Here is a 25,101-nt window from a genome sequence, read left to right as displayed (position 1 = left end):
GATTGTCGAACAACCAGGCTGTCAGTATAGTCGAGGATTTAAGGTAGTTTACTTTTGAATGTAGTTGAGTTGGGAAAAAGCTGCCAAATGTCACAGCAATTGGACTAACAAACCAAAATGCCCTCTGATTTTGTGGAGTGAGGAGTAGGAGGAAAAGATCATCATCACTGGATGATGTTGAATCTCTCATTTTCTTCTCAGAAATTAGCTCACACAAATGTATTCAAACCATTTTCAAACACAAATTTGCATGGCTGCTGGTATGAATAGTTTTAATGCAAAATATTCACAGGCGAGTATTTTCCATTTTTGTGTGGTGTATTTAGCACGGCCCCCCGGGGTGGAAAGGCTTTAAAGGTGGAAAGTGAGGAGTGATTACAATTATTTTTGACATGCAATCTATGAATGATTCCTAACTCAGATTTAGAGGACTGGTCATGGTAATTGACTGTACACATGACACTGCCTCATGCTGAGATTTGGCCATATTTGAAGAATATAAACTTCAGAGTGTTTTTTTCATGATGTTCTAGCACTAAAAATGCACAAAATAATGTAAATGAAGCTTAGGTGGAACCTTGACAACATTTAATTCTCTTTTTAATTCTGTAAATTATATTTGTTCTGTCTGTAGTAATAGAAAAAAAGCTTTAAGGTCAGACAGTAAATAGAGCTGTAAAAAGTCAAACTGCATGTCAACATGGAGCCATTGTATAGTGAATGAAAAGGGACAAAAGTGAAAAGTCATAGTTGATCCTTTGAGTTTACCACCAACTCTGAAACAATCGAGCAGCCGTTCACCATCCAGGTGCTCATGGTTTTTAAAAACAGAAACTACTCCAATCCCAGTGTGGTTTCAGCTCTGCAAACATGCTTTCTTTGCAGCTTTCTTTTATCAAACACACGCTGGAGACCTGGAAAAGCCCCAGTGAATGTGATGAATTTGCTGTTCTCAAACCCTCTGAAGGAGGATGGACCATCTTCTGTAGAGCCACTCCAGGTGTTACTCTGATTTAAAAATAGAACTGGTGCCTGTAAAAGGCAAGTTGAATAAGGACAGGCCAGGCGAGAGCAGAGGGGGGAGAACTCCAAGGCCAGATGTGCGTTCAGTCACGGAGCTTCTTTAAGGATGGAGTTTGTTTTAAGAGTTATACAAAAGCTTATTTACCATTTTCTGACTGAGGTGCAGAGGGACTTTAAGGGTAAAATATCTCTTGCATGCATGATGAAGACATGGGGAACACAGGGACTCAATGCCAGAACAGAAGATCTATAGATGACCGCTGTGAATCTATGGCGTTACACAAGTCTGTCCCTGAATGAAGTTCAATCTCTCAATTGATCAAAGGGTAGTTGTCCTCCAAGGATTATCACTATATATAGCAAATATGTGTTCAAGCTTGGTAAATCTGTTCCAGCATGCAGATGTGATCTGTGCAGTGACTGGATTATAAATATTCATTGATTAACTCTGTGTGCATACACAACAGTGCCATGAAAGAAATGGCCTCGTGGCAAAATATCCATTTTTAAGAAACAACACAAGTGACAGTACAGCTGTTTTTAATAAGACTAAATATTAGCTTGTACAGAATCAAACTATTCACTGTTTAACAGATGATGTAAGGGTCAAAAGATTTAATATTAAAAGTGTGTAGCTGACCGATGCTGTGTTATTTCTTTACTCTACTGTTTTGTGATTTAACCTGTTCACAACTTAAAGGGCTACTGAAGCAGTACGTTGCTGGAGGTAGCTCGTCCTCATCCAAACTGACTTTCTTATAATAAGGGGAGTGTCTTGTCGATTGTGAAGTGCCTTGAGGCAAATTTTTTATTGGTGATATTGGACAATATAAGTGGAACCGACTTGCCTTGACTTAAAAGCCCTGCTTACTCCTGAGAATAACGTGTGATCTGTATCTGAATACTTGACTGCGATAATGATGTCAGAATAAATAACAGTTTGTAGGATTAATTTTCTACACCGCACCAAAAGGAGAAATAAAACTGAGGATTGAGTGGATGGTGTACTTTAGGTCTTTTTCCCATTAAACAATTTGTCATGGTTAAACTGAGAAAATGTCATACTGTGAAGGATCGTGCTGGTTCTTCCAGGAGTCTCTCACTTTTAGACAGCCATACGTGTTCTGATATCCAAAGCTGAGCTTCGTGTCCTCATATACAGTATATGTTAAGGTGAAAAAAAACCTTCTTCAGCAAGTTGACCACCTAAATATGAAGACAAATTAAGTTGTCATGCCTAAATACAAATTATTTTTCTCTTCTCTTCTCTTCTCTTCTCTTCTCTTCTCTTCTCTTCTCTTCTCTTCTCTTCTCTTCTCTTCTCTTCTCTTCTCTTCTCTTCTCTTCTCTTCTCTTCTCTTCTCTTCTCTTCTCTTCTCTTCTCTTCTCATTGTCTTTTATAAAGTCTTCTCATCACTGTATGTGTCCTGCATTTCCTCATACCCCACACTTCTGTAACTCCTCTCAGGCTTAAAACACTGTTTGTACCATCTGCTGAAATGAAGAGAAAACCCTCACAGGGATTCAACATTGCATTGAATCTAGTAAAGGAAGACGAGCCAGATTCCCCCCTCACTTAAAGTCTCTTAAACCGTTTTATCCCTGAACCCAAAATAAAGAAAATCCAAAGTTTAGTCTTGCTCAGTCTTTAACTTCTGCTTATTATCATGGAACAAACTCAGAGAAACATCCCATTTTCCAGTATAAATGTGAGCAGCTTTATAAAGTTTAATGGATAAAACATATCAGGCTGCATTTTAACTTGGGTGTCTTCCCATTTAAACATTTACTAAATATTTACTAGTGAGTCAAAGGTATTTGTCCTGACAGCAAGGATAAGGAAAGATCTTCATAAAAAAACATGCAAGGTAAGGTAAATTTGGCCATGGACTTTATCTTCCTGTGAAACTGCCCGGGCTTTATCAAACCACACAACACAGCATTATCTGTGTGAAGCAAAACCTCACTGTGAGATATTGACCCAAACTCCTTGTACGAGTGGCTCACCAATAAAGTCAATGTTATGGCCAACAAAGTGAATGTTCAACTCTGCGGCACTCTTAAATGCTTTAATAAGTTAACCAAGATTTATGCAGCTGAAAGTTTCACTCAGCAGTTTGTGGGGATTTTGAAAGTAATGTCACAATACTATCATAAGGAAGAGACTATTTATAGACAGTCGACTAGCTGAGAAGACTTTTCGCTCCAAACATGGCTGCAACATGTCCATCACATAATGTTCTCGTGTGGCCAAAGCTGAATTACCACCCTGAAAGGCCTCAGCACCACAAACCCCTGGTTAATAATAATTAACTCCAACTTTGTTCGTAGCATCAAAGTGTAATATAAACTGACAATCTTAAAGATGGGGACTGCTTCAACTTATCTTGAAGTCCTACTGTGTTAAAATCTCACTGTGAAAAATTGTGAAACAAACTTATTTATGTTCTTCCAGAGAGTCTTGATGAGAAGGTCGATATACTCAGATATACAACAGGATGCAATTAGCTTAGTTTAATCTTAGAATCACAGGGAAACAGCTCACCTGGCTCTGCTCAGATATAAAACACATTTCTACGATGACCTCGACAATAAACTAGTTGAAGCAACGTATCTTGTTTGTGTAGCCTGTAAACACATAGAGGTGTAGCGCACTGTAAACACAGTGAAAAACATCATGCAGGAATTGAGGGGAATTAATTAATCTTTTCCAGTGAAATCTATCTATCTATCTATCTATCTATCTATCTATCTATCTATCTATCTATCTATCTATCTATCTATCTATCTATCTATCTATCTATCTATCTATCTATCTATCTATCTATCTATCTATCTATCTATCTATCTATCTATCTATCTATCTATCTATCTATCTATCTATCTAGCAAAGTTTGATTTAATTCACGTTGATTCAAGTTGAGTAGATTTTCTATTCAGAACATCTCAGAACTTATAAACACAAGTTTCTCCAACTTTGTCTTTTAACTTGAAATGATGAGTTGTATGAAATTAACTCCTGAGACTTCATTCAACTCATCAAAGTGAGTATAGAGACATAATTAGCATATTAGCAAGCTTCCAAGTATGCAATGTTTGAGATTCAAAAGGTTCCTGATAGCCTTCTTTTTTGTAGTTTGAGGAAAGGAGAAACGATGAAAACTTGCCATTTATCTTTAGTATATGATAAGATAAGCCACGGCTGTTTCTTTGAATAGAAACATGTTAAAAATGTTAACCATGGAGGCAAAGGTTATTCTCAATTTTACTCCTTAACCCCTGTAAACTTATTATTCAAAAAAACTACTGAGAGGAGCAGAGGCTGCTGCAGCTATAAGTCAAATGAAGGACCGACCTTTCCAACTGACCATTTTTTAAACTAAAGTAAATCAGAGCACCATAAGCATCAGTAACAACAAGAAGTTGTTGATTCAACAACTTTCTTAACTCCATTCTTAAGTTTATTGAACTATTCCTAAATTTTCCTCAGGGGATAAATAAATCTGTCTATCTTTTTTCCAGCCAACAGAGAACTATATGCTCTGTACATGGATTCTATTCAGATTTTTAATTTTGTTTTTAAGTGTTTGTTTCCAGATTGCTTGTGTGTCATCGACAAGAGTCCAACATTGTCGATACAGCTTGAGGAAATCTGAGGTCACTGTTCAGTGTTACAACTGTACTTTGATGTTGCCTCCATCGTCTAAAGCTTTCAAGCTGATTGAGGTTCAGCTTTCTCAGACTTCTGAAGTCATACATGCAGAGGAGGACACGCACAGCGAGAAGGACAGAACGAAAGGGAGACATTGAGAAATGTGGTAGGAAAAAAATAAAATAAACCAGGAGAGAGCGAATGAAGGAGAGTGAAAGAATGGAGATAGAAGAGAGAACTGATTTGGACACAGGGCAGATAACAAACAAAGCTGGGCCCACCAAAAAGACATGATGAAAGAAAAGAAAGGGAGAGGACAGCGAGCAGACAAAAGGAGACAGAAAAACACAAACAAGTACAAATGACTGAAAAACAGACAGTAGAGCGCAATGACAGTATTACACGTAGGAAGAGAAACAACCCAGTAAGAGAGACACAGAGGAAGAGACGACCAGGACAGAAGGCACACATACTGTGATAAAATTTTTTTTTAAAAAAGACAAACAGTAAATCAACCCTGGCTGCGCCCCTGCTGTTTGACTGGGCCATTGTCAAATTACCAACCAATTAGCTTGATGACATTTCCTAACATAGGACCCCCCCCCACTAACCACTATCTAAATGAAACTTCAAACATCTGTCTTTAAGAAAAACTGAAAATGGCCTAGAAAAAGTGGAAGAAAACACTTTGGAGTAATCCCCTCAGGATAGCAGAAGAAGACTGCAGAGGCAGAGACTTTTGTTCTCTCTCTGTCACTGTTGAGTCAAGACGTGGAGAGGAGCTGGCTAACCTTCAGTTAATGAAAGTACCATCTTCTGGTTGTTTCAGGGTTGAACTTTGGAACATTTTCCAGTGACAATTGTGAAGCAAAGTCTATGAGCTAGTTTAGATTACACTCAAGTGACTTACCTTTCTTACTCCAGCTTATATCCACAATGTACCATTTTTATGAAGGCAGTGTACTTCAACTCTCACTCTTTTATGTAGGCAAATATAATATATAACGACCATGTGATTCCCTCAGCAGCGATTGGCTGACATTTGAGAGACAGTATTGCAAGAAGACACGCTGTCAACTTCCACAATGCATTGTATTAATTGTAGTCGTGTTTAAGATTGTCTTTGAAGAATAAGGCTATTTTGAACAAAATTAACAAATCCAATAGCTATCTCTCGATTATTTCAAGTTTTGCAATCCACCCTGTTAGTTCTTATAAAAGATTTAACAAATCTTTAAAAATGATTACAGAACTATGTGAGTGCTTAATCGATGAATTAGTCTGTGAATAGAAAGCAGCAAACACAGGAGGAGTATACCAATAATCTTCATCCATCCATCATCCCCAGAGAGCCTGCTCGAGAATGAGCTGTGTGTGTGTGTGTGTGTGTGTGTGTGTGTGTGTGTGTGTGTGTGTGTGTGTGTGTGTGTGTGTGTGTGTGTGTGTGTGTGTGTGTGTGTGTGTGTGTGTGTGTGTGTGTGTGTGTGTGTGTGTGCGCGTGTGTGCGCGTGTGTGTCTCCCCTACCTGTTCTCAGGGTCCGGTGTGGTCATGGCTCGGGTTACATAACACATCTTCAGCAGTATGCACCTCCTGTCGCCGGTCAGAGACAAGGAGGGCTGGGTGGGAGGGCTCGGCGGGCTGGACGAGGAGATGATGGGAGAGCTGCTGAGGCGGGGGGACTCAGGAGGGGGGGTCTCCCAGCCGATCTCTGACACAGGGGAGCCCTTTTTGACATACGGCGTGGCCTCACGCATGTACTTCACTGAGGAGGATGAGAAGAAACAGTGAGCATCGTAAAGAAGCTTGAACAGGGAGATTAAAGAATTACATACATCTTGCAGGCCTTCAGACACTGTGCAGTGGTTGAGCGCATTAAGGGACAAAATGAAAAGATATAAAGAATCCAGTTATCTTTGGCACACAGTATTTCTCTTGGTCACATAGATTCCTACAAATATAACACAGAGATCACTCATTCATTTAATAGTATTGAAAAAAACAACTGAAAATCCCTTTCTGGTCTTTACCATTGTTGTAGGCTTTATAAAAGTGGACGTGGCTTCTGGGTCTGCAAAAATGAAGCCAATGTGAAAGTGCCATAAACTGCAATACCACTGAGGGCTAGTAGGGGCTGGCTCCAAAAAAAATCTGGCTCCATAGAACCCCATTCTACTTCTCTCATGAAATACATAGTCAACACATTTTTTTCCACAAGTTCTTATGTTGTTGTTAGCGAAAGTCGCTTCTTCTGATTAGTTCTCTGGCGGTTCATCTGAAAATAATCCCATCATTAATTAGAAATAAGCCTCAAAAAGCCGTGTTTTTGGGGGAGTGTCTATTTGACCTACAGTGAAGTCAGGTTTCCTCTATTGGTTGGCGGGACGTAATGTGATTTCGTCGGGTTTCCAATCAGATCGAGTCAGATCCACCTCTCGCTCCTCCCCAGCTCGTCCAAATGACTTCACTGTTGGTTGCCGCTTGGTCTTTCGACACTCTAGACCGTTTCATTTATAGAACGCTTAGTAAATTTATTTTTTTTGCTTATACATATCTAAGTTTTCAAAAACAAATGACCAGAATTTAAATTAAATCAAGGTCAGCTGCACGGCACTGATTTTCTTTGGCTGGCACTTGTATTGTTTTAACCTCATTTAACACAGAGGCTAATTAAAATCTGAGCATCGTGTTTGACCAATGTCTTTTGATGTTCAACCCCGTATATGTTTCAACAGTAATAAGTAAACGTGCTGCTCTGGAGGTAGTTTGTCTCTGTCACAAGTCAGGGGAAGGATGTGGTGACACCGCAGATGTTTAAGTACACAGCTCAACTGGAGAGAGGTAGATAGAAAGTTCCCAGCATCAGCTCTGTGCATGCTTCAACTTTGGTGCACAGGCCCAGGAGGGTGTGTGGGCAGAATATGGAAACTTCAGTCTGTTTAATATCTGTATCATCTGATCGTGGTGAATGGATTTTCTTTGATGTAGACTTACATCAATAAGTTATGCAGAAATACTTTCAAATAAATATGTTACATCTTATTATTCTGTTATTGCGAAGTATGCAGAAACAGTTCAAGTTTGGAGCACAGAAACAGGAAGCTCAGTGAAAAGTTTAACGTTCGTGCTCCTGTCACAGCGAGCTGCCACTGTTGGAGCCTCTGACGCCAATTTGAAATAATAACAGCAAATGTCAACATGCCGAAAGCCAAAACAGACTCCAGTAGCTCTTCACCTCTCAGTTCATTTGTGAAAATGTATTGATAATTCACGCCATGTCTCTGCAGCTGCAGGCAGGCAGAATTAAGACCCCCCAAAAAACAGGAGCCTCACCCGACAGCCTCAGCCATTTACTGATAGGACATTCGCGGCTGATCCTGGCGAGCGACCTGAGAAACTTTCCAAGCGGTAAAAACCAGAAACCTTTCCTTGTAAAAGTCAAGCTGTGAATCACTGGAGGCTTGATAACTATTTTAAATTCCTCACGTCCTCAAGGTTTGGGAAGGGGAGAAGAAAGGAGAAGACAGGACACGTTTCAGTGAAAGACACAAAATAGAGAGGCAGCGATAAAGCGGATGCTCAGCATGCTTTCTATGTCCTGACTGTTCTAAAGCTTTGGACTGGCCTGGATGTCTAATTGGCATATCCCACTGTACAGCCGCGTATAATTGGCATATGGCTGCTGGCATTTGTAATCCAGCATGTAAACTATTCTCAGCAGAAGCACTATAGATCCCTATGAAATGGTGTAACAAGCCTGACGGCCAACCTGCAGAGAAGGGATGACAAGCTGACACAAAACACAGAGGAGGAGACGGGGGTGAAGTAAGCGTGTCTGCAATGGACCCACCGGGACGACGTGATCCAATTGCACAGAGGGATAACCCGCACGGTGAGATTAGATTAAAGGTCTGAAAAAAGGCTGATAGATTTGTGGAAAGGCATCACAACAAGGTAAATGTCGGATTTTGTTTGTTAAGAGTCATGCATTTATGACACTAAAAAGTGACGTAAAGGAACGAGAGGGATTTAAATTTAGGAAGGAAAAAAGAAAGATTTTCACATTTGGGATAGACTTATGTGAGAACAAAGACACGAACATAAACACACACGGACTGCCTCATGCTTTGTGTTGTGTTGATGAAAATGCAGAAAAATATGAGAAAAACCTTCCATCAGAAAAGAGTTTGTGGTTTTTTTGTGCAATTTGAGGCCCAAATTCTTAAACCACCTTAGCAATGCATTGTGAGGATGCATTTCGCCTGGTCCTCCCGAGGTCAAAGGGCAGTTTATAGGTCAAAACATGGTTTCCATTATATCATTTTATAACACTGTGCTCCTTGAAATACTGACTCTTGATATTTGTTTAGCTTAATTTATCCATTACTACATCTGTAGCTGCTACAGCTCCGTAAACTAAAACACACCTAAAAAAAAATTAACTGCGCGTTTGACCTACAGCTTGTATAAACTGCCACGTGCTAACAACAACTCTGATGGCAGTGTCATCTTGTGTTTTCTACTTTATGATGGTCACAGACAAGACAAACATGAAGCAAGTTAAAAAAAAAATTAAAAAAAAAAAAAAAGTCTCACTTTTGTTTTCCATATGGGCATCCAGTAAAGTCAAAACTTCTATTTTTAAGATGATGGCATTTTTATGCCTTTCTTTGATAGTGACAGTGGACAGGAAATGAGGGGGGGGGGAGCAGGAAACGGACATACATTTAAAGGTGGCTATGGCTCAGATGGTAGAGCACATTGTCCGGTAATTGCAGGACTAGTGGTTCAACTGTGTCTCTTCCTGTCTACATTTCAAAGTGTCCTTTGGCAACACACCGAACCCCAAGTTGCACCTGACAGCAGGCAGCTCTGTTGTCATTGGTGTTTACCGCAAAGGTAAAAGTATAAGTGCAGACCCTCCTGAAGTGTATGACACAGGAATATGCGTGTGGTACTGACCACCTTCAATTGAAACCGTAGGTTATAAATTTACAGTCCATTTTCCAATCTGACTAAACTGAAAACAAATGACAATCAGCTATTATAAAAAATATCCAATTTAGTGGATGATTTGTTTTGAGTTAACATTTACAAAGAAGATTTACAGTCTGGCAGCAGGAAATGTAAACTCATTGACCAGTGCCTTTGTGCCCAGAAATAGCTGTAAGTGTTTCCAGTGGAGGGGGAAAATAAACAGGGTGCAGTCCACACACTCATTACACTGGAAGCGTGTACACGTGTGTGCATTCTCTTGGGTCATGTTTCTGTTCCATTACAGCACCAACGCAGCCAACTCTACACAATAACCTCAATAGCACGGGAAGAACTTGTAAAGGATGGAGCTCGTACATTTGAGCCTTGATTTTTAAACGTGAGCTGGTTTGCCGTTACATAAGTCAAACCAAAAGATCCAACTGAGAGGCTGCCCTCCCCCATCTGTTGGATTTTATTTTCAATTTTTCTGGCTCCTGCTGGAGACAAAAGCAAAGCATGCGCACACATGCACAACTAAATCTGATGATGACTCCCATTCTCCACTTTGGAAATAGTAGCTTCCGTCACAGTAGTTGTGACGCAAATGGCGGAATGAATCACTACAGCTGTTCAACTCCCCATCGAAACTCTCATTCACTTCTGTTGATGACATTAAAACACCATTAACTTATTTTCAAACTGTGCTCAACCCTTCACTTACGCATTTTATAACTGAGGCAATTAATTTCCTCTGAAGTGTTAGAGCTTGTTGTGTTAACAGTGGAGCCAACAGTTGATGGATTTCAGTTGTGTCCATAACACAGTCACAATGAACACACACACACACACACGCACGCACGCACGCACGCACGCACGCACGCACACACACACACACACACACACACACTTTTTCAGTTGGATTCCTCAGTGTGTGTGTGTTTGCGCAGCACCAAACCCCTTTCACACACACTATCCACACTCTATAACATCAGGTGTAAGCACTATGTCGTCTCTTTGTGTCTTTAACAGTACTTTTCGATGTCTGAAGTCACTGGACTTTTTACCATAATTATGCTCTGATTGGAGGGGGAGGGGAGGGGGGGAACGAGAGCTCCTCTCATTACACCTGTGGGACAGAAAGTACGAGCTTTAACAGCGGCAGCTGCTGGAAAAAGAACAAACCAAAGTAAAGAGGTGGAACAGAAGAAAAAGGCTCATCTGACTGCAGAATGAAGCCTTTTTACTGCCTGTATCTGGATACTTCAGCGGCACAAAAGGGCTTTACAAATCCACCCTCAAGGCATCTTTTTGTTAGGCTTCGAACAAAATCTCAAAGATCTCAAATACTGCCTTAAAAGAAGAATGAGCAGTGATGAAGGTGAAGAGCCTTTTTAGTGTCAAAATTTGGCAGAGGAATTTGAAATGTGCGTAGCTAGAATTGCTCGTTGACACTGAACATTCAACTTGATCTCAAACAGTTACTAACTCGCTAAAGAAACACCATTTTCCACAAGTAGAGAAGCAGAGGCATTACGTGCACGTTTACCGAAAGTGTTTGAATCTGGTGAAGAGGTTTGCTTAAATGTCATCTTTTAACATACTGTCATTGGTGCTGGATTTAAGAGACAGCAAAAGTGAGCTGACACACAATAGTGGAACGTGCAGATTAAAGAAAAGTAATAACTAGTGTGACAGGTCTTCTGTATGGAGTTTTACAAATTATAATACATTTTCCTGGCCGTAAATGACTGTGAATGTGGGATTATGAGTCACTGTCATTTAAGTGCTGCAAAGTTTATCGTAAAAACTATAAAAGTGTACCGAATTCTGAAAAGAGAAAGGACTAGTGCTCAAAAGCTTATGTGCACAAAGCTCTGCAATATACATTTACATCACACTGTTTTCAGGACATTTGACATCTCAACTACACTAAACAATTACCTGAATATTAAAGGAGAAAGATCTTTAACAATATATTACATTGCACTTTTGTCCACAGTGACCTACAACTGACTTTTTAAAGAACAAACATGTCTCGTTACTTCCCAGGCCAAGTTCACATTCTGTCTAATTACATGAATTTGTGGGGTTGAAAAAAAGCGTAATTGCATCAAGGAGAACTGGATACAGGATTCAAAGATGATGCCCCTTTCATTCCTGTAAAAGTTGCTCACTTGGCGAAAGAATAGGATAAAATAAAGTAATTACACAGCTCCACCAGACTTGCTGATTGACAGATTGCTCTAAGTTACAGAAGCTAGTGGAACAAAGGCAAGCCCAAACATGGCATCATGACTTCAGCTCTTTATAGGAACATATATAATATCATATAATATGTCCTGCCCACCCACGTGAATTGCACACAAATCTATCAAGGTATTCACTTTGCTTATGAAGTGCTGAAATCAACAGAAGCAGCTCATCCTCCTGTCAAAAAAACTGTTTGCATTAACTAGCTTCCTCACTACGCCTTAAAGTGATATAGTACATCATGTCCATTAGCATCAGTCTTGAAAACAGAGAGCTGTGTCTACATGTTCACTTATGTCCAAAAATGGCAACATGAAACACCAAACCTACTAAAAACCACAGACAGTTCACACTGAACAGATGGTAGTTTTGAACAGTATGCTGTTGACTCAGTGAAGATGAAACAGCTTTAACAGAAGGCAATGAATCTACATAACTCTCTAACATACTTCACTACGCATCATCTGTGGTCATCCAGTTAAAACTGTTTGGAAATAATGTAGATTTACGTGTTTCTCTGCCGGAGGAAAGTTCAGCTTCATAATGACAATCACAAAGAAACTAGGCAAAAGCAAACATAATGTATAAAAACATAATGATTACACCTGGAGGGGGAAAATAAGAGTTGTCTTCTTCAAACAAAGCCAACAGGAAAAACAGATGAGTCTTCACTGCAGGTCTCCGCTTTTGTTTGGGTTGTATAAACATTCACAGAGGAGTGAAATGAATGATTCAATCTATTATCTTTGCCACAACAATCACCAGTGCATCGCCACAGTTGCTGTCATTATCATCACCATCATCCGCTCCGAGTCAGACTCCACAAGCTGTAACGAAGGAGATGATAGTTTTGCTAATGACATAAACAGTCAGTTGACATATTCTCTCTCTCTCTCTCTCTCTCTCTCTCTTTCTCTTTCTCTGTCTCACGCACACGCACACACACACACACACACACACACACACACACACACACACACACACACACACACACACACACACACACGCACACTTAACCATACTGTACACTGACCGTAGCGTCGGTCTAGACAACACACTGCTGATGATTAAACTCGTGGGCACATATTCATAGACACACACACACACACACACACACACACACACACACACACACACACACACACACACACACACACACACACACACACACACACACACACACACACACACACACACACACACACACACACACACACACACACACACTCACATTGCTGACAGCAGCATGTATCCACATACAGAGACTCATCCAGATGTCAGGTGATGACAGGTTGGGCTTGTTAAGGGTTCAACAGGAGAGCTTACAGAACTCTGACTCATTTCCTGGCTGCTGAAGTGTGGCAGGTATTCTTTATTGTATGTAGACTTTTTAGGCTTAATTTCTTCTACTTATTTTTGGATGCTTGTAATAATATTGCTGTGTGTTGTATGCTGTAATATTTTCTTTAGTGTAATTACTGCTGATTCCACCTCACTTCAAGAGTTTGGAGGGTTGTCATTTTATGAAGCTTTTCCAAAACCAAAAACACAACAGCAGATATATTTTGTTTGTTGGCATGTCCAGCTAACTAGCTTATAATCAACAATAGTAATTATCTTACCTGGTGTTACTTCTGAGGGCTTTAATGCACACATTATTTTGTGTGGTTAAATTTAGGTCCTCAATTTGAAAATGGAAACTTTTTGCCTGGGAATTGAGCGTTATTCGTCATATGCAGCTGTCATGGGTAGAAAATCTTTTCAAAGTTCTCATTTTAGAACAAGTCAGTTGGAGATGACATTTTCACCCAAGTTGATGAGCTAACATTACCTTAACTAGCAAGCTAAAACACATAAAAATTCGAGCCAAAATTGTCCATAGAGCAAACAAACAGCTGAATGAAAAGGTTATCTGCAATCACAGACTAATTGAATTCTATTTTAAACTGTACCATGCGAGAAGAAAGAGTTGTACAGTACATACAACCCTGTTTCCAAAAAAGTTGTGGCGCTGTGTAAATGTAAATAAAAATTGAATGCGATGATTTGCAAATCATGTAAGCCCATTTTTAATTGCAAAATAGACCAAAGACATATCAAATGTTGAAAGTGAAAATTGTGTTGTTTTATCAAAAATATATGTTTATTTTGAGTTTGATGCCAACAACACATCTCAAAAAGCCTCTAACCTGTAACGCAACCTTGGGAAGGCTTTATTCAGCCAACACTTCACTTAATGAATGATCACAAAGGTACAATTAGAGTAATAAACCTGACCTCTCATAGACATCGTCTATTTCTCAATTTGGCTATAAATGAGTAAATCAAATTTGGAAACATGTTTGAATGTTCGACTATGCTGTTTCATAAACACAAGTGAATTAAATGGCACAGTTCTCCAAAGGAATTGTTCTCATCTCTTTTCATCTTAGCCAAATTACTCCTTATGCTGAGGGGGGAAAAAAATAAACTTCACACCCACATGGTTGGACTGAAACTTCCATCACCATTGCATAAAACAGACACAAACTGAAATAGAAAGAAAACAAAACATTAACTGCTGCCAGGTCATGGGGGTCACATCTCCGATGTTTCCATCCAGGTTTATTTCACAGGTTTTCTATGGGGCTTTGATATTAAAAGAAGGAGGCAGATTAAGGCCTGGGTTTGCTTACGAAGGGAACACCAGCATCCCTCAGCAATGTGAAAGGGCTCAGAGCACTTGAAACAAACTGGCTGGTATGACATGACAACCCACCAAACCCACCATCACGGGCCCCTCCTGGCTTCATCACACTGCTTCCCGGTCTCTCTCAAAGAACTCTGTATCTCCTGCACACGAATGTTATCATGCAAATGGGACAAACAGTATCTCCTAAGAGGCATCCACGATGCTTCCCTCACAGGATTGTTAAAAGTAATGGGAGTAGTTGTAGCTGGAAAATGAAAACTTGCGAGTAGATCCAACCCTGCTACTGTTTCCCCTCTGCTTACCTGACCATAAGGCATTTTCTACAGAAGACACTCATGTCCCAGAAAAGAAAGAACAGGTACATATAAAACAGTTCATGATGGCTTAATTCCATTTAGCTGCTTCAGTTTCAGTATCCTGTTATTGCTCATGCTCACAGAAGCAAAATTAAATTCAGTCATCTCAATTTTATTATTTTTCTAATTGCGCTTTTTTTGTTTTACTGCGACATGTCAAAATGTCCTCCATGAACACAACTCACAGAAAACTCTGGCTTTTTATTGTGGCAATCTGCTGGGATTTAAGGCTGACCTGATTAGGCAATGTTCCAAGTGGACCTCATTAGCAAACAATCTTCACTGCAAATGTCAAACTGCCGTGCGCTCTGCGAGCTGGACATCACAAGGCTAAAACTGGTAATATTCTGAACAGAAGCCTTTATTATTCAATGTTCTGTCCATCAGTATATAATTGAAGTAGCCATTTATGCGTCACCAGTCCTTCACTGGACCACCATAACACCACTGTCTGTCGTTTCTAGGAGCTTTGATTGATCCCCTTAGAGAATTTTGTTTGGCCTGTCAGACTGCATGCTGAGCACAGACCAGAGCCAGCAGACAGACAGCGTGGTGCTCGGGTGACACTTTAACAACGCTCCCTGACATGGAGGCTTGAACTGTGGTTCTCTTGTTGGTGAGCAGAAGGAAACCACATGGTCAAACTGCGGCCGTCTTAGAGCCTGGTGGCCGTAAGACGGCAGCCGAATCTGTTCTTCATCATTCTAATGAGTTTCCGATTACAAACACGCACATACAAAGTCTCTTTCAAAGAAACGCTCGCAAAAAAGCACACCAAAATGCAGTCGCAAACTCCACTCCTGTGAGACAGGCAGTATCTCCTCAGAGATCAATCAGATATTTCCTCTTGATCTCTTTCCTTATGTGATACAGTCTACCTCTGTCAAATCTTAGAGGGTGGCTTACACACAGAAATGAAAAAGGAAACATAACTCATGTTTGGTCTTTATATATTACTGCTCGAGTCGTTTTACTTGAAATGGAAGTGTGCATGCATGTTCAGCACCTTTCATACACACACAAACAACCATTAAAAACCTATCGTAAATGCACCTAGTTACTTCGATCTGTGTTTCCCTGCCTTCCCAAATGCAAATGATTTCTTAAATTGTGGTGAACTACTGTCTGTGTTATCTTTAAGTTAACCCTTGCAGTCATCTTTATATCAGCCTCCTCCCTCATTAGCTCTCCTTCTGGTTCCGTCTCTAGCTCTCTCCCTCTCCACACTTTCCCCCTTTAAATTCACATTTCAACTCGACCCCCTCCTTTTTCCTCCCCCTCCTCCTCCCCCTTCGTCCTCCCCCCTTCTTTCATATCTCGATAATCTTTCAGCTGGGACCGGCTTTTTCCCTCTGCAGCATAGCTGGTGTGTCCCTATGGGAGGGATCATCCCCATGTTTGCATGTGTGTGTATATGAGTAAGAGTGGTGTGCATGAGTGTGTGAGAGAAAGGGAAAAAGAGCGACAGAGGTTGAGAGATACTTTGTTCTTACTGTCTTGAGTCAAAGAGTCCTCACAGGAACAGGGATTAAAAAAATTAAAAAATAAAATACGAGTACACACTTGTGTGCAACAATTTCTGGTGTGAGTGAGTGTGTTTGTGCATGTGTACGTGTGTGTGTTCGTCTGTGTGTACAGTGAGCTAACAATAGTATACACAATCTGCCTGCCCTCTACCTAATCTTGATCTTCATGTTTTGGGAGAAAACGACTGGAAAATACCAAACTGGATGATTGTTTGAGGAAGTGTAAGGCCGGTCAACATCACTGAGTTGCCTTGAGAGTGAGTGTCAGGGGAAGGGAGACAAAATGAGTTTGATCTTGCATGAGTGTCCTGTGGTACTGTAGTCAGATCAGAACTATTTCCACAGAAATCTGAACAGTCAGTCACCTGTTTCCAAACTATAGAATAGCCTCGTTTGCACCAACACCAAAGTTGCACAACATTCAGTATGAAGCAGTTTTATCTCCTCTCCTCTGCAGCTAAATTCAATAAAGTTACAGTGAACAAAACTTGTCTTCGATTTCATACCCTGGAAGAGACTGCATGGCGACGACAAAATGTGACTTTGTAAATGAATAAAAAAACGAATTTGATGTAAAGCATTATGAATAATATTGACTGTTACAATAAAACCACATTTTCTTTCTTAGTGCTTGTTATTAACCAGTAGCTCCTTTCTCGACTGGAGAATACTGTAAATCACATTCTACAGCAGAGGCTTTCATTCCCGTGCTTCAGGCCACGTAATCCTGCTGTTTTCATCCCGTTCCTGTAATCAGGGAGTGATTTAAACCAGAGAAGCTAAGTGAATACAATTAAGTGGCAGGTAGGATAGAGACATTTCAGTACTTTGTGTCCTGATGACCACTAACATAACTGAGAAGATGCACAAAACAGAACAACACCAGCGTGTGCGGAATAGGCAGTCACGTGGAATGAAAGCTCTTAATCCCACGGTACATCTTCCCTTTAATGAAGGATGAGGTACCCTGAAGGACCACCCGTTATACATCCCCAAATTTTTTTACAAAGAAAACTTGACCAACATTTTATAAATTCAGTCATAAAATGACCGTGGCTGATTTAAAACACAACTCTCATCCTCCCAGATATGTTGTCCAAGCCTTCACTAAAGGATGTCTATTGAGGCACAAACACACATGCGGGCTTCCAAAAACAAGACATTATCTCGTGCGAGTTCACTGGGAGCATGCATGTGGATGAAAAAGTTTGGGATAGCTTGACCTCTTCCTCTCCCTTAGATTCCGCTCTGTTTCTGTGATCCTCTGACACACCGTCTGTCCAGCCTGCTTACCTTCCAGAGTCACCTCTTTCCCGGCCCGTTTCAGCGCCTGCACAGCCTCGTCGTGGGTCGCGTCCCGCAGGTTCATGCAGTTCACGGACAGGATGGCGTCCCCGACGTACAGAGCATGAGTCTGGTCCGCTGCGAGCCCCTTGAATATTTTACTTATGAGGATGGGCATCTTATTCTCCTTCCCTCCTTTGATGCTGATCCCAAGTCCCCCGATCTCCTGCTTGGTCACCTTGACGCACCGCTTTCTGTTGGCGATCGCCTCGGGCACTCGCTCCGGGAGGTCCGTGAACGCGGTGCGCGCAGTTTGGGGGCCATTGTTGGAGTTAGTGTTACTGTTGTCATGGTAAGATCCGTTGGTAACGCCGTTGGAGTTGACATTGTCTTTGACGTCGTTAAGGCTGCTCTCCTCGCAGCTCAACGTGAGCGCTTCCTCGTTCAAGTTGACCAAAACTTTGTGCCACCGCTCGCGCACCAAAACCTCCATAAATCCACTTTTTGGCACTCCAGAGCCACTCGAAAGTCCCGTCACTACTACCACCGCCATCTTTGGCGCATTTCTGTAAAATCACATGTGACTGAGTTCCGAGCACGCTCTCACACGTTTAACTTCCACCCTATCTCCCTCACGCTCAGGCTGGACTTTGCCCCTCTGAAGTTTTCGGCGGGACTTGTCAGGCGTCCCGTCCAACCCCTTCAGCACGAGCTGCCCTCCGCTCCGCCTGCCCAAGATCCTATCTGCTGGGTGGAGTTTTCCTCCCCCCGCCGTTAGCCGATCCCATCTCCAGATCCTGCACGCACAAAATTTCTTCATCATTTCCCAAGTAGCCTGTCTGAGACATGCCAACTGATGGAAAGGTAGATATATAAAGCACCAGCAACATATTAACAGAAATCCATTCCAGTCCTCTCGTATCAGGTTGATATTATTTACCCTGATGTCCAGCTACTGTGATCTTAAAGTAAGCTGTATTGATTTACAAACTGGTTATTGAAGGATTAAAAGTCTGTTTCAGGAATTATCTTTTTTTTTAATTATTATTATTTTTTATTTTGTGCGCTATTTAGCCACATGGAGACAGAAAACTGGCCATTTTCAGTGTTGGTAGCTATTTCAGAATATCTTTTTAAAACAAAACACTAACTTAAAATATGACTCAACTGATTTCCAGTCTCCACATGTCTAATGAATCCCACTCCTCTTCTCTACCGCGTTTACGTCGCAGAAGTGAGATCGGTTACGCGCGTACAGGAATGCGCCTGTGCTGGTTTTGATGTTTCAGAGAGAAAGAGAGAGACCACGTTTTGTTGGGAAGCTCTGGCAAGTGAGGGTCCCCTTTTGAGGCTTTTCTCTCAATTTCAATTTTTATTATTATCCCAAAGGACGTCATCAAATTCTTTCAATTCTACATGATTATGAGAGTTAAAAAAAAAACAACCTCAGAACTCAGACCGTGAGTGGCAGCCACTAATGTGACTTAAATGACTGGAGTCGGTCGGTGGACAGACGGTTTGTTCATTACAGAGATAATGGGTCCAATGAGTGACCGACAGGGAGGCTGAGAGAAGATGGAGATAAATGCCACGATCAGCACAATTTTTGAAGAATATAAGCTCATGTTGTGACTGTTATTAGAGCTACAACTCCCCCAAAAAAAGCTTCAGCAATTTGGATGAGAAAACAATTAGCTCTGTACATTTTTTGAACAGCTGTCACCCTGAAGCTTGGCATCCTGCTCACATTAGCAAACTGCTGAGGTTGACCATCCTTTCACACGGGTGTATCAGCAATGTAGCTATGACACCTACTGGTGAGATTTAAAAAATTATGTTTGACTCTCTGTGGGGATTAAAACTTTAAAACTCTTGCCATTACAGTAATTGCCATTACATTTTTTTTTTTTTTTAAAAAGGTCCACAAAGTCCTCAATTGTACCAGGAGAAATCAAAATAATAATAAAAAATATCTTTATGCTTCAGTTACATCATTTGAATCAACATTATTTGCACTCAAAGTAGTATTGCTTTATCCTTTTAAACTGTCTTGTCTTCTTAGTAATGCAAATGCCAAATTCCCACCCAGTACAAAAGAGATTATTCTGTAAATTGGCCACAACAGTAACTCATATTGTAATTTTACACTTTAGAATTACAGGACAAACGTAAACTAATATTCTTTACTATATTGTCCAAAATATGTTATCATTTATTTGAAAGAGCAACTTTAGGCTGATGTATTTTCCAGAACATTCACGCTTCTCTAGTTTGACAGTGTGTAAGATTTTATCAAGAAGGAGATACATTTCTTAAGAAAACATAATTTTTGGACACCAACATGGGGCTCAGTTTGGGCGAAGGCAGGGTACACCCTGGACAGGTCGCCAGTCTATCACAGGGTCAACACAAAGACAGAAACAAAGACCATTCACACCTACGGGCAATTTGTAGAATCACCAATTAACCTGAGGTGCATGTTCTTGGATGGTGGAAGGAAGCCAGAATACCTGGAAAGAACCCATGCAGGCACAGGGTGAACATGCAAACTCCGCACAGAAGGCCCCCCGACTGAGGTTTGAAACCAGAACCTTCTTGCTGTGAGGTGACAGTGCTAACCACTGCACCACTGTGCCGCCTAAATTATATATATGTAAATAATATGAGAAATAGATATAAATAAATATTATATAATATTTTGATCTAATATTATATATGTCACTGTGTGTGTGTGTTATAATTAATCAAATTGTGCAATCATGGGAATGCCTACAGAAGAGCTGCAGGAGCCAAGCTTCTCTATACATGCCCGCCCTTTCAACTCCATCAGATCATTACTGAGCTGCACCAAAGAGAGGATTAATGTATTTATTCTGTGAAAGAGACTGCAACACAATGAGGATATTTTGGTTTAATGAGGTGTAGGAGCTACAATTGATTTAGACTTTTATATGGAAATGAGCTATCAGATGAAATGTACATTCTTTGTTGTGGTAATGACCTTCAGTACAAACAAACAAAACCAAATAAACAAACAGAGTGTGATCTTATTAAAGGTGATGGTATTTAAGGCTTGTTAATGACTCTTTTTTTTTAATCCTCAGTCAGGTGGGTTGATTACACTCTGTGTTTTTATTGCATGAGCAGGTGTGGCTGGACAAACAATCATGAAGTTTGTTAGTCTATAAGTGAAGTGCTCAGGTGAGGAGCTTTTCTCCGTCCCTATTTTAGACTTCCCTTCATTGACTCATGTCTACTTTTAGTAATCCCCCTTATTTTAGATGGCGCTCTTGCTTGTTTTATTTTCCCGCCTCTATTAATACTTAATACTACCTTGCTTCTTTTAGCCCCAATTGTTTCTTTCCATTAATCACCAGTGCCTCCTTGTTCTTCACCTTTAAGGAAGTACACTTTTCATGTATTTACGTTTTACAGGGATGAACCTCAAGGACACAGAGACAGATTGACATGGTGTCCTTTTGCACAGATAAGACAGAAAAGTTCCATGACAACTCTGGGGTATTAAATGGAGATTTACTTCCTCATTAATCACTCTAACAGCCTTTTTGTTTATATGTATATATATATATATATATATATATATATATATATATATATATATATATATATATGAAACTGGCAGCATTAATGTCCACTGCCTTTGTACTTGCTCGCATGCATGTGTGTCCTCTCACAAACAAAATGGGGACCCACTCCTGAAAACACTGTGCCAAAGCAAGAACGATGAGGTGGCCCGAAAGAATGCATTAACAGACAATATGTCAGGAGCTGGCTTTCACCATAATACGCTAATGCCAAATGATGTTTGATATCGAAATTAAATGCACAGACATCACACTATCTGAAATCATGGCCATGCTGGCAGCAGTAAGTGGCTGACATCCTAAGCCTAAGCTTAATTTTACATATTTAGCAACATAATGAAATGTAATCAAATTAGATTAGTCAGTGAAACATGGTGTTATCTGCCTTAAGTTCGTTTGAAAGTCTAACAACTGAACATAAACTTGTAAAGTTGGAAGGAAGAGGTAAGAGAAAGAATATTTGTGTAATGATTCATTTCAGTGAACAAAACACTAAAATTGCTTTTTAAGTTAACCCCTTATGAACAAAGAAATATCAGCTAACAAGAGGCCGTTTAATGTTTGAGGCAGGCAAAGATACGTGTTGCATAAGTGACAACAGTTAAGAAGTAGTCAGGCTTTCTTCATGATAAATATTAGAACTAGAATTATTCTCTAAATGCTATTTCATTTCCTGTCAAAGTCTGCTTGTGGTTCATCTGATAATGGGTTAATGTCATGTGGGAGGGGCACATTTGCGTCATTTATAGAGAAATGAAACCTCCTATTGTGGTTCTGCACAACTGGTAAACACAGTTGAGTTTCTGTACAAGGAGTGACAGCAGAGCAGAAAAATCCCATCCAGGAAGGTGAAGTTCAACTCCAATAATATTTAATGAAGTTACTCTTTTGAACATGTTCATTAGATATTTTTTATGAAACTTCAGTTCGTAGCACATATCAGTCACTTCATGGTAGGTAGGTAGGTAGGTAGTTACTTTATTATGATTTATGATACTTTTGCCTACTTTATAATCTGTTGCGATTGTTGATGTTTTGTTATTTGACCTCTTTTATGTACAGTGTATGCACGGTGTTAAAAAAAAAAAAAGCATTATCATTACCATATCATCAGCTTTAAAATCTGTCCTCTACAGATATGGCCACAGCCAGCAGTTTCCTGTCTGAAGATCAGTTCCTGTGCTCTATCTGTCTGGATGTTTTTACAGATCCTGTTTCTATTCCATGTGGACACAACTTCTGCAAGGCCTGTCTCACCAGACACTGGGAAGGCAAGGAGCGACGTCAGTGTCCACTGTGCAACGAGAAATTTAACAAAGAGCTTAAACTTTGCATCAACACCGGATTCAGGGAGGTTGTGGAGAATTTTAAAACGCATCATGAGACAGCTAACAAAGTTTCCGAAGTCAAACCTGGACAGGTGCCGTGTGACTGCTGCCTTGCCAACAAGTTCAGAGCCTTTAAGACCTGTTTGGTGTGCTTAGCCTCCTTTTGCGAGACACACCTAGAGCCTCATCAGACTGTTGCTTCCTTAAAAAAACACAAACTGACGGATCCTGTGCAGAATCTGGAGGACAAAATATGCAAGGAACACAACAGGATTTCTGAGTTCTTCTGCAGGAGTGACAACACCCGTGTTTGTGTCTTGTGCACAGAGCATAGTACTCATGATACAGTCCTTTTGGAGGAAGAGTACGTAGACAAAAAGGCTCAGATAGGGACGAAAAAAGCGGAGGTACTGCAAATTAAACAGAAACGAGGAAAGAAGTCTCGAAAGATAAAAGTGGGAGTGCAGAGTGAGAGGAAAGTCCAAGATGAAGCGAGAGAAAACTGTGTGGTGTGTAATCAAATGTCAGATCCTCACGTTTGGTGCTTTCCCAATGAAGACGCATACCCTTTCAGTGGGTATTCCTCCATCGCTGGAAATAACGGCTTTGCTGGAGGGAGATTCTTTTACGAGGTTCAGGTTGACGGTAGGACAGACTGGGCTTTAGGAGTCGTGAGTGAATCAAGGCACGGGAGGAGGAGATTCAAACCGAACCCCAGGAATGAAAATTGGGTCGCAAGGCTGGGCAATAATAACTGCAACGTTCCACATAACATCCCTGTCTTGAAAAGGAGACCCGAGAGAGTCCTGGGGTTTGTAGATTATGAGAATGGATTGGTGTCTTTCTATGATGCAGGCATGGCAATCATCATTTACTCTTTTACTGGCTGCAACTTCAATGAGAGGATTTTCTTCTTTTTTAGTCCTTGTGAGGGTGTTAGCTGGACACAGAGAATACTGAACAGGCTTCAGGCGATGTCACCTGTCACAATCTGGATTATTGTAATTATGTTCATAGTTCTGATTACAGTTCTGCTAAATTGAATGTCAGAGTTAGTAACAGATGATGGGCCTGAATCGAAAATCTGATCATGATAAACTCAATTGTGGGATATTTTGAGAAAAAAATGTACACACATTATTACACATAATTAAAGTTGAATGTATATTTTTTTCCAATCTATATTATACCATTTATTTTTGCAGTTACATACATTATGTGCATTTAACAGCAACTATATACAATTCCTTTAATCACTTACTTAATTAATTAATTAATTAATTAATTAATTCAGTTAAATAAAAACCTGTTTTGAAAACTTGCCACAGTGGTGGATATACTCACAGAACAATGTGTAACAGAATGTTAAAGTTTCATAAAGGGCTATATGTAAATCACAATAACTATTTTAGCAGCTGTATTTTTGACTTTGTATTCATGTTTGTCATTTGTGACTACATTTTCAGTGTTTATGTAAAATTTTACTTTTCTATGACATGAAACATTTCGCTGTACAGCACTGTGGTTTAAGCTGATAGCAGTTTGTTCACTGAAAGGATTGTGAATTCACGTGACAGAAGGGTGGCAGAGACACCACAAGAGGGAGCATTTTACTCATCCTTCACACAAGCATTTGATTTAGACATCAGTTAAGACGGAAGATGTGTATTTATACTAAACAAACCCTTTTTAAATCTGTATTATTGGTTTTTACAGGAACTATCATGTAAAGCGTTAAGCTTGGAAATTGGACTAAAATAAAATAAAAATATGAGTTGAACAAAAATGGAAGCTAAACATGGAAGCTGCACAGGATGCATGATTATGGTAGATTATCCTGAAAATTCTCATAATTTTTGTGATTCCTTGATATTTCATCCGGCATCATGGGGTCACATTTTCATTGTCTGTTTCTGACTAAAACTATCCTAATTAGATTTCTTTCTGGCCTCCACTACTTATCAGCCAGTGTGCAAAGTGCAAAGTGTTTCATTAGATTTAGCGTCTTCAAAACTTCTACTATTTGAATTGATGTGATCATAACATCTTTCAAAATAGTCTATTGGCTTGCTTGATTTTGAATGTAGATACATTAAACAATGGCCAAGGCCTAGGGCCTAATAAAGTAAATACCTACCTACCTACCTACCTAGGGGAGGAAGGGTGCATAATTTGCTGTGCTGCCTTGGATGGTGGAGGAACTGCAGGAGTTAAAAAAAAAAAAAAAAAAAAAAAAATATATATATATATATATATATATATATATATATATTTTCAATGGTTAGGTTCATACTCTAAAAAGATGATATACAAGCACCTCGGCAAACTGTTCGCCAGTAAGAAAACCGGGAGCTGACGTCAATCAAGCCAGACGAGCACAGCAAGCTTATCAGCTAGCAGCCTACTGTAT

At 40.1% G+C, this 25,101-nt stretch overlaps 2 protein-coding genes across 2 annotated transcripts in view; one reads left to right on the top strand and one right to left on the bottom strand.

Annotated features, from left to right (window-relative positions):
* Positions 1-18,469, bottom strand: part of sntb1 (syntrophin, basic 1) — a 31,814-nt gene extending 13,345 nt beyond the window's left edge. The window contains exons 1-2 of the mRNA XM_069693204.1: positions 17,768-18,469; positions 6,201-6,438 (exon numbers count right to left, since the gene is read on the bottom strand). Coding sequence (XP_069549305.1) covers positions 6,201-6,438; positions 17,768-18,311 — 782 coding nt within the window. The 5' untranslated portion in view covers positions 18,312-18,469. The remainder of the gene's footprint in view (positions 1-6,200; positions 6,439-17,767) is intronic.
* A 3,676-nt stretch (positions 18,470-22,145) lies between these two features.
* LOC138617874 (E3 ubiquitin-protein ligase TRIM39-like) lies at positions 22,146-24,111 on the top strand. The gene is made up of 2 exons (XM_069693203.1): positions 22,146-22,211; positions 22,500-24,111. Exon 2 carries the CDS (start codon positions 22,502-22,504, stop codon positions 23,732-23,734), a length of 1,233 nt encoding a protein of 410 aa, XP_069549304.1. The 5' UTR covers positions 22,146-22,211; positions 22,500-22,501; the 3' UTR covers positions 23,735-24,111.
* Positions 24,112-25,101: the final 990 nt, after the last annotated feature.

The sequence above is a fragment of the Brachyistius frenatus genome, unplaced genomic scaffold, assembly GCF_029030835.1.
Source record: "Brachyistius frenatus isolate BFR_SWC_R1_liver_20210118 unplaced genomic scaffold, ASM2903083v1 Contig_14, whole genome shotgun sequence".
In the NCBI taxonomy this organism is placed as follows: Eukaryota; Metazoa; Chordata; class Actinopteri; family Embiotocidae; genus Brachyistius; species Brachyistius frenatus.
Note: the sequence above shows the minus strand (reverse complement) of the source record. Positions and strands in the feature narration are given on the sequence as shown.

Coding starts and splice junctions, on each gene's coding strand:
- LOC138617874 (XM_069693203.1), top strand. CDS start 22,502: ATGGCCACAGCCAGCAGTTTCCTGTCTGAAGATCAGTTCCTGTGCTCT.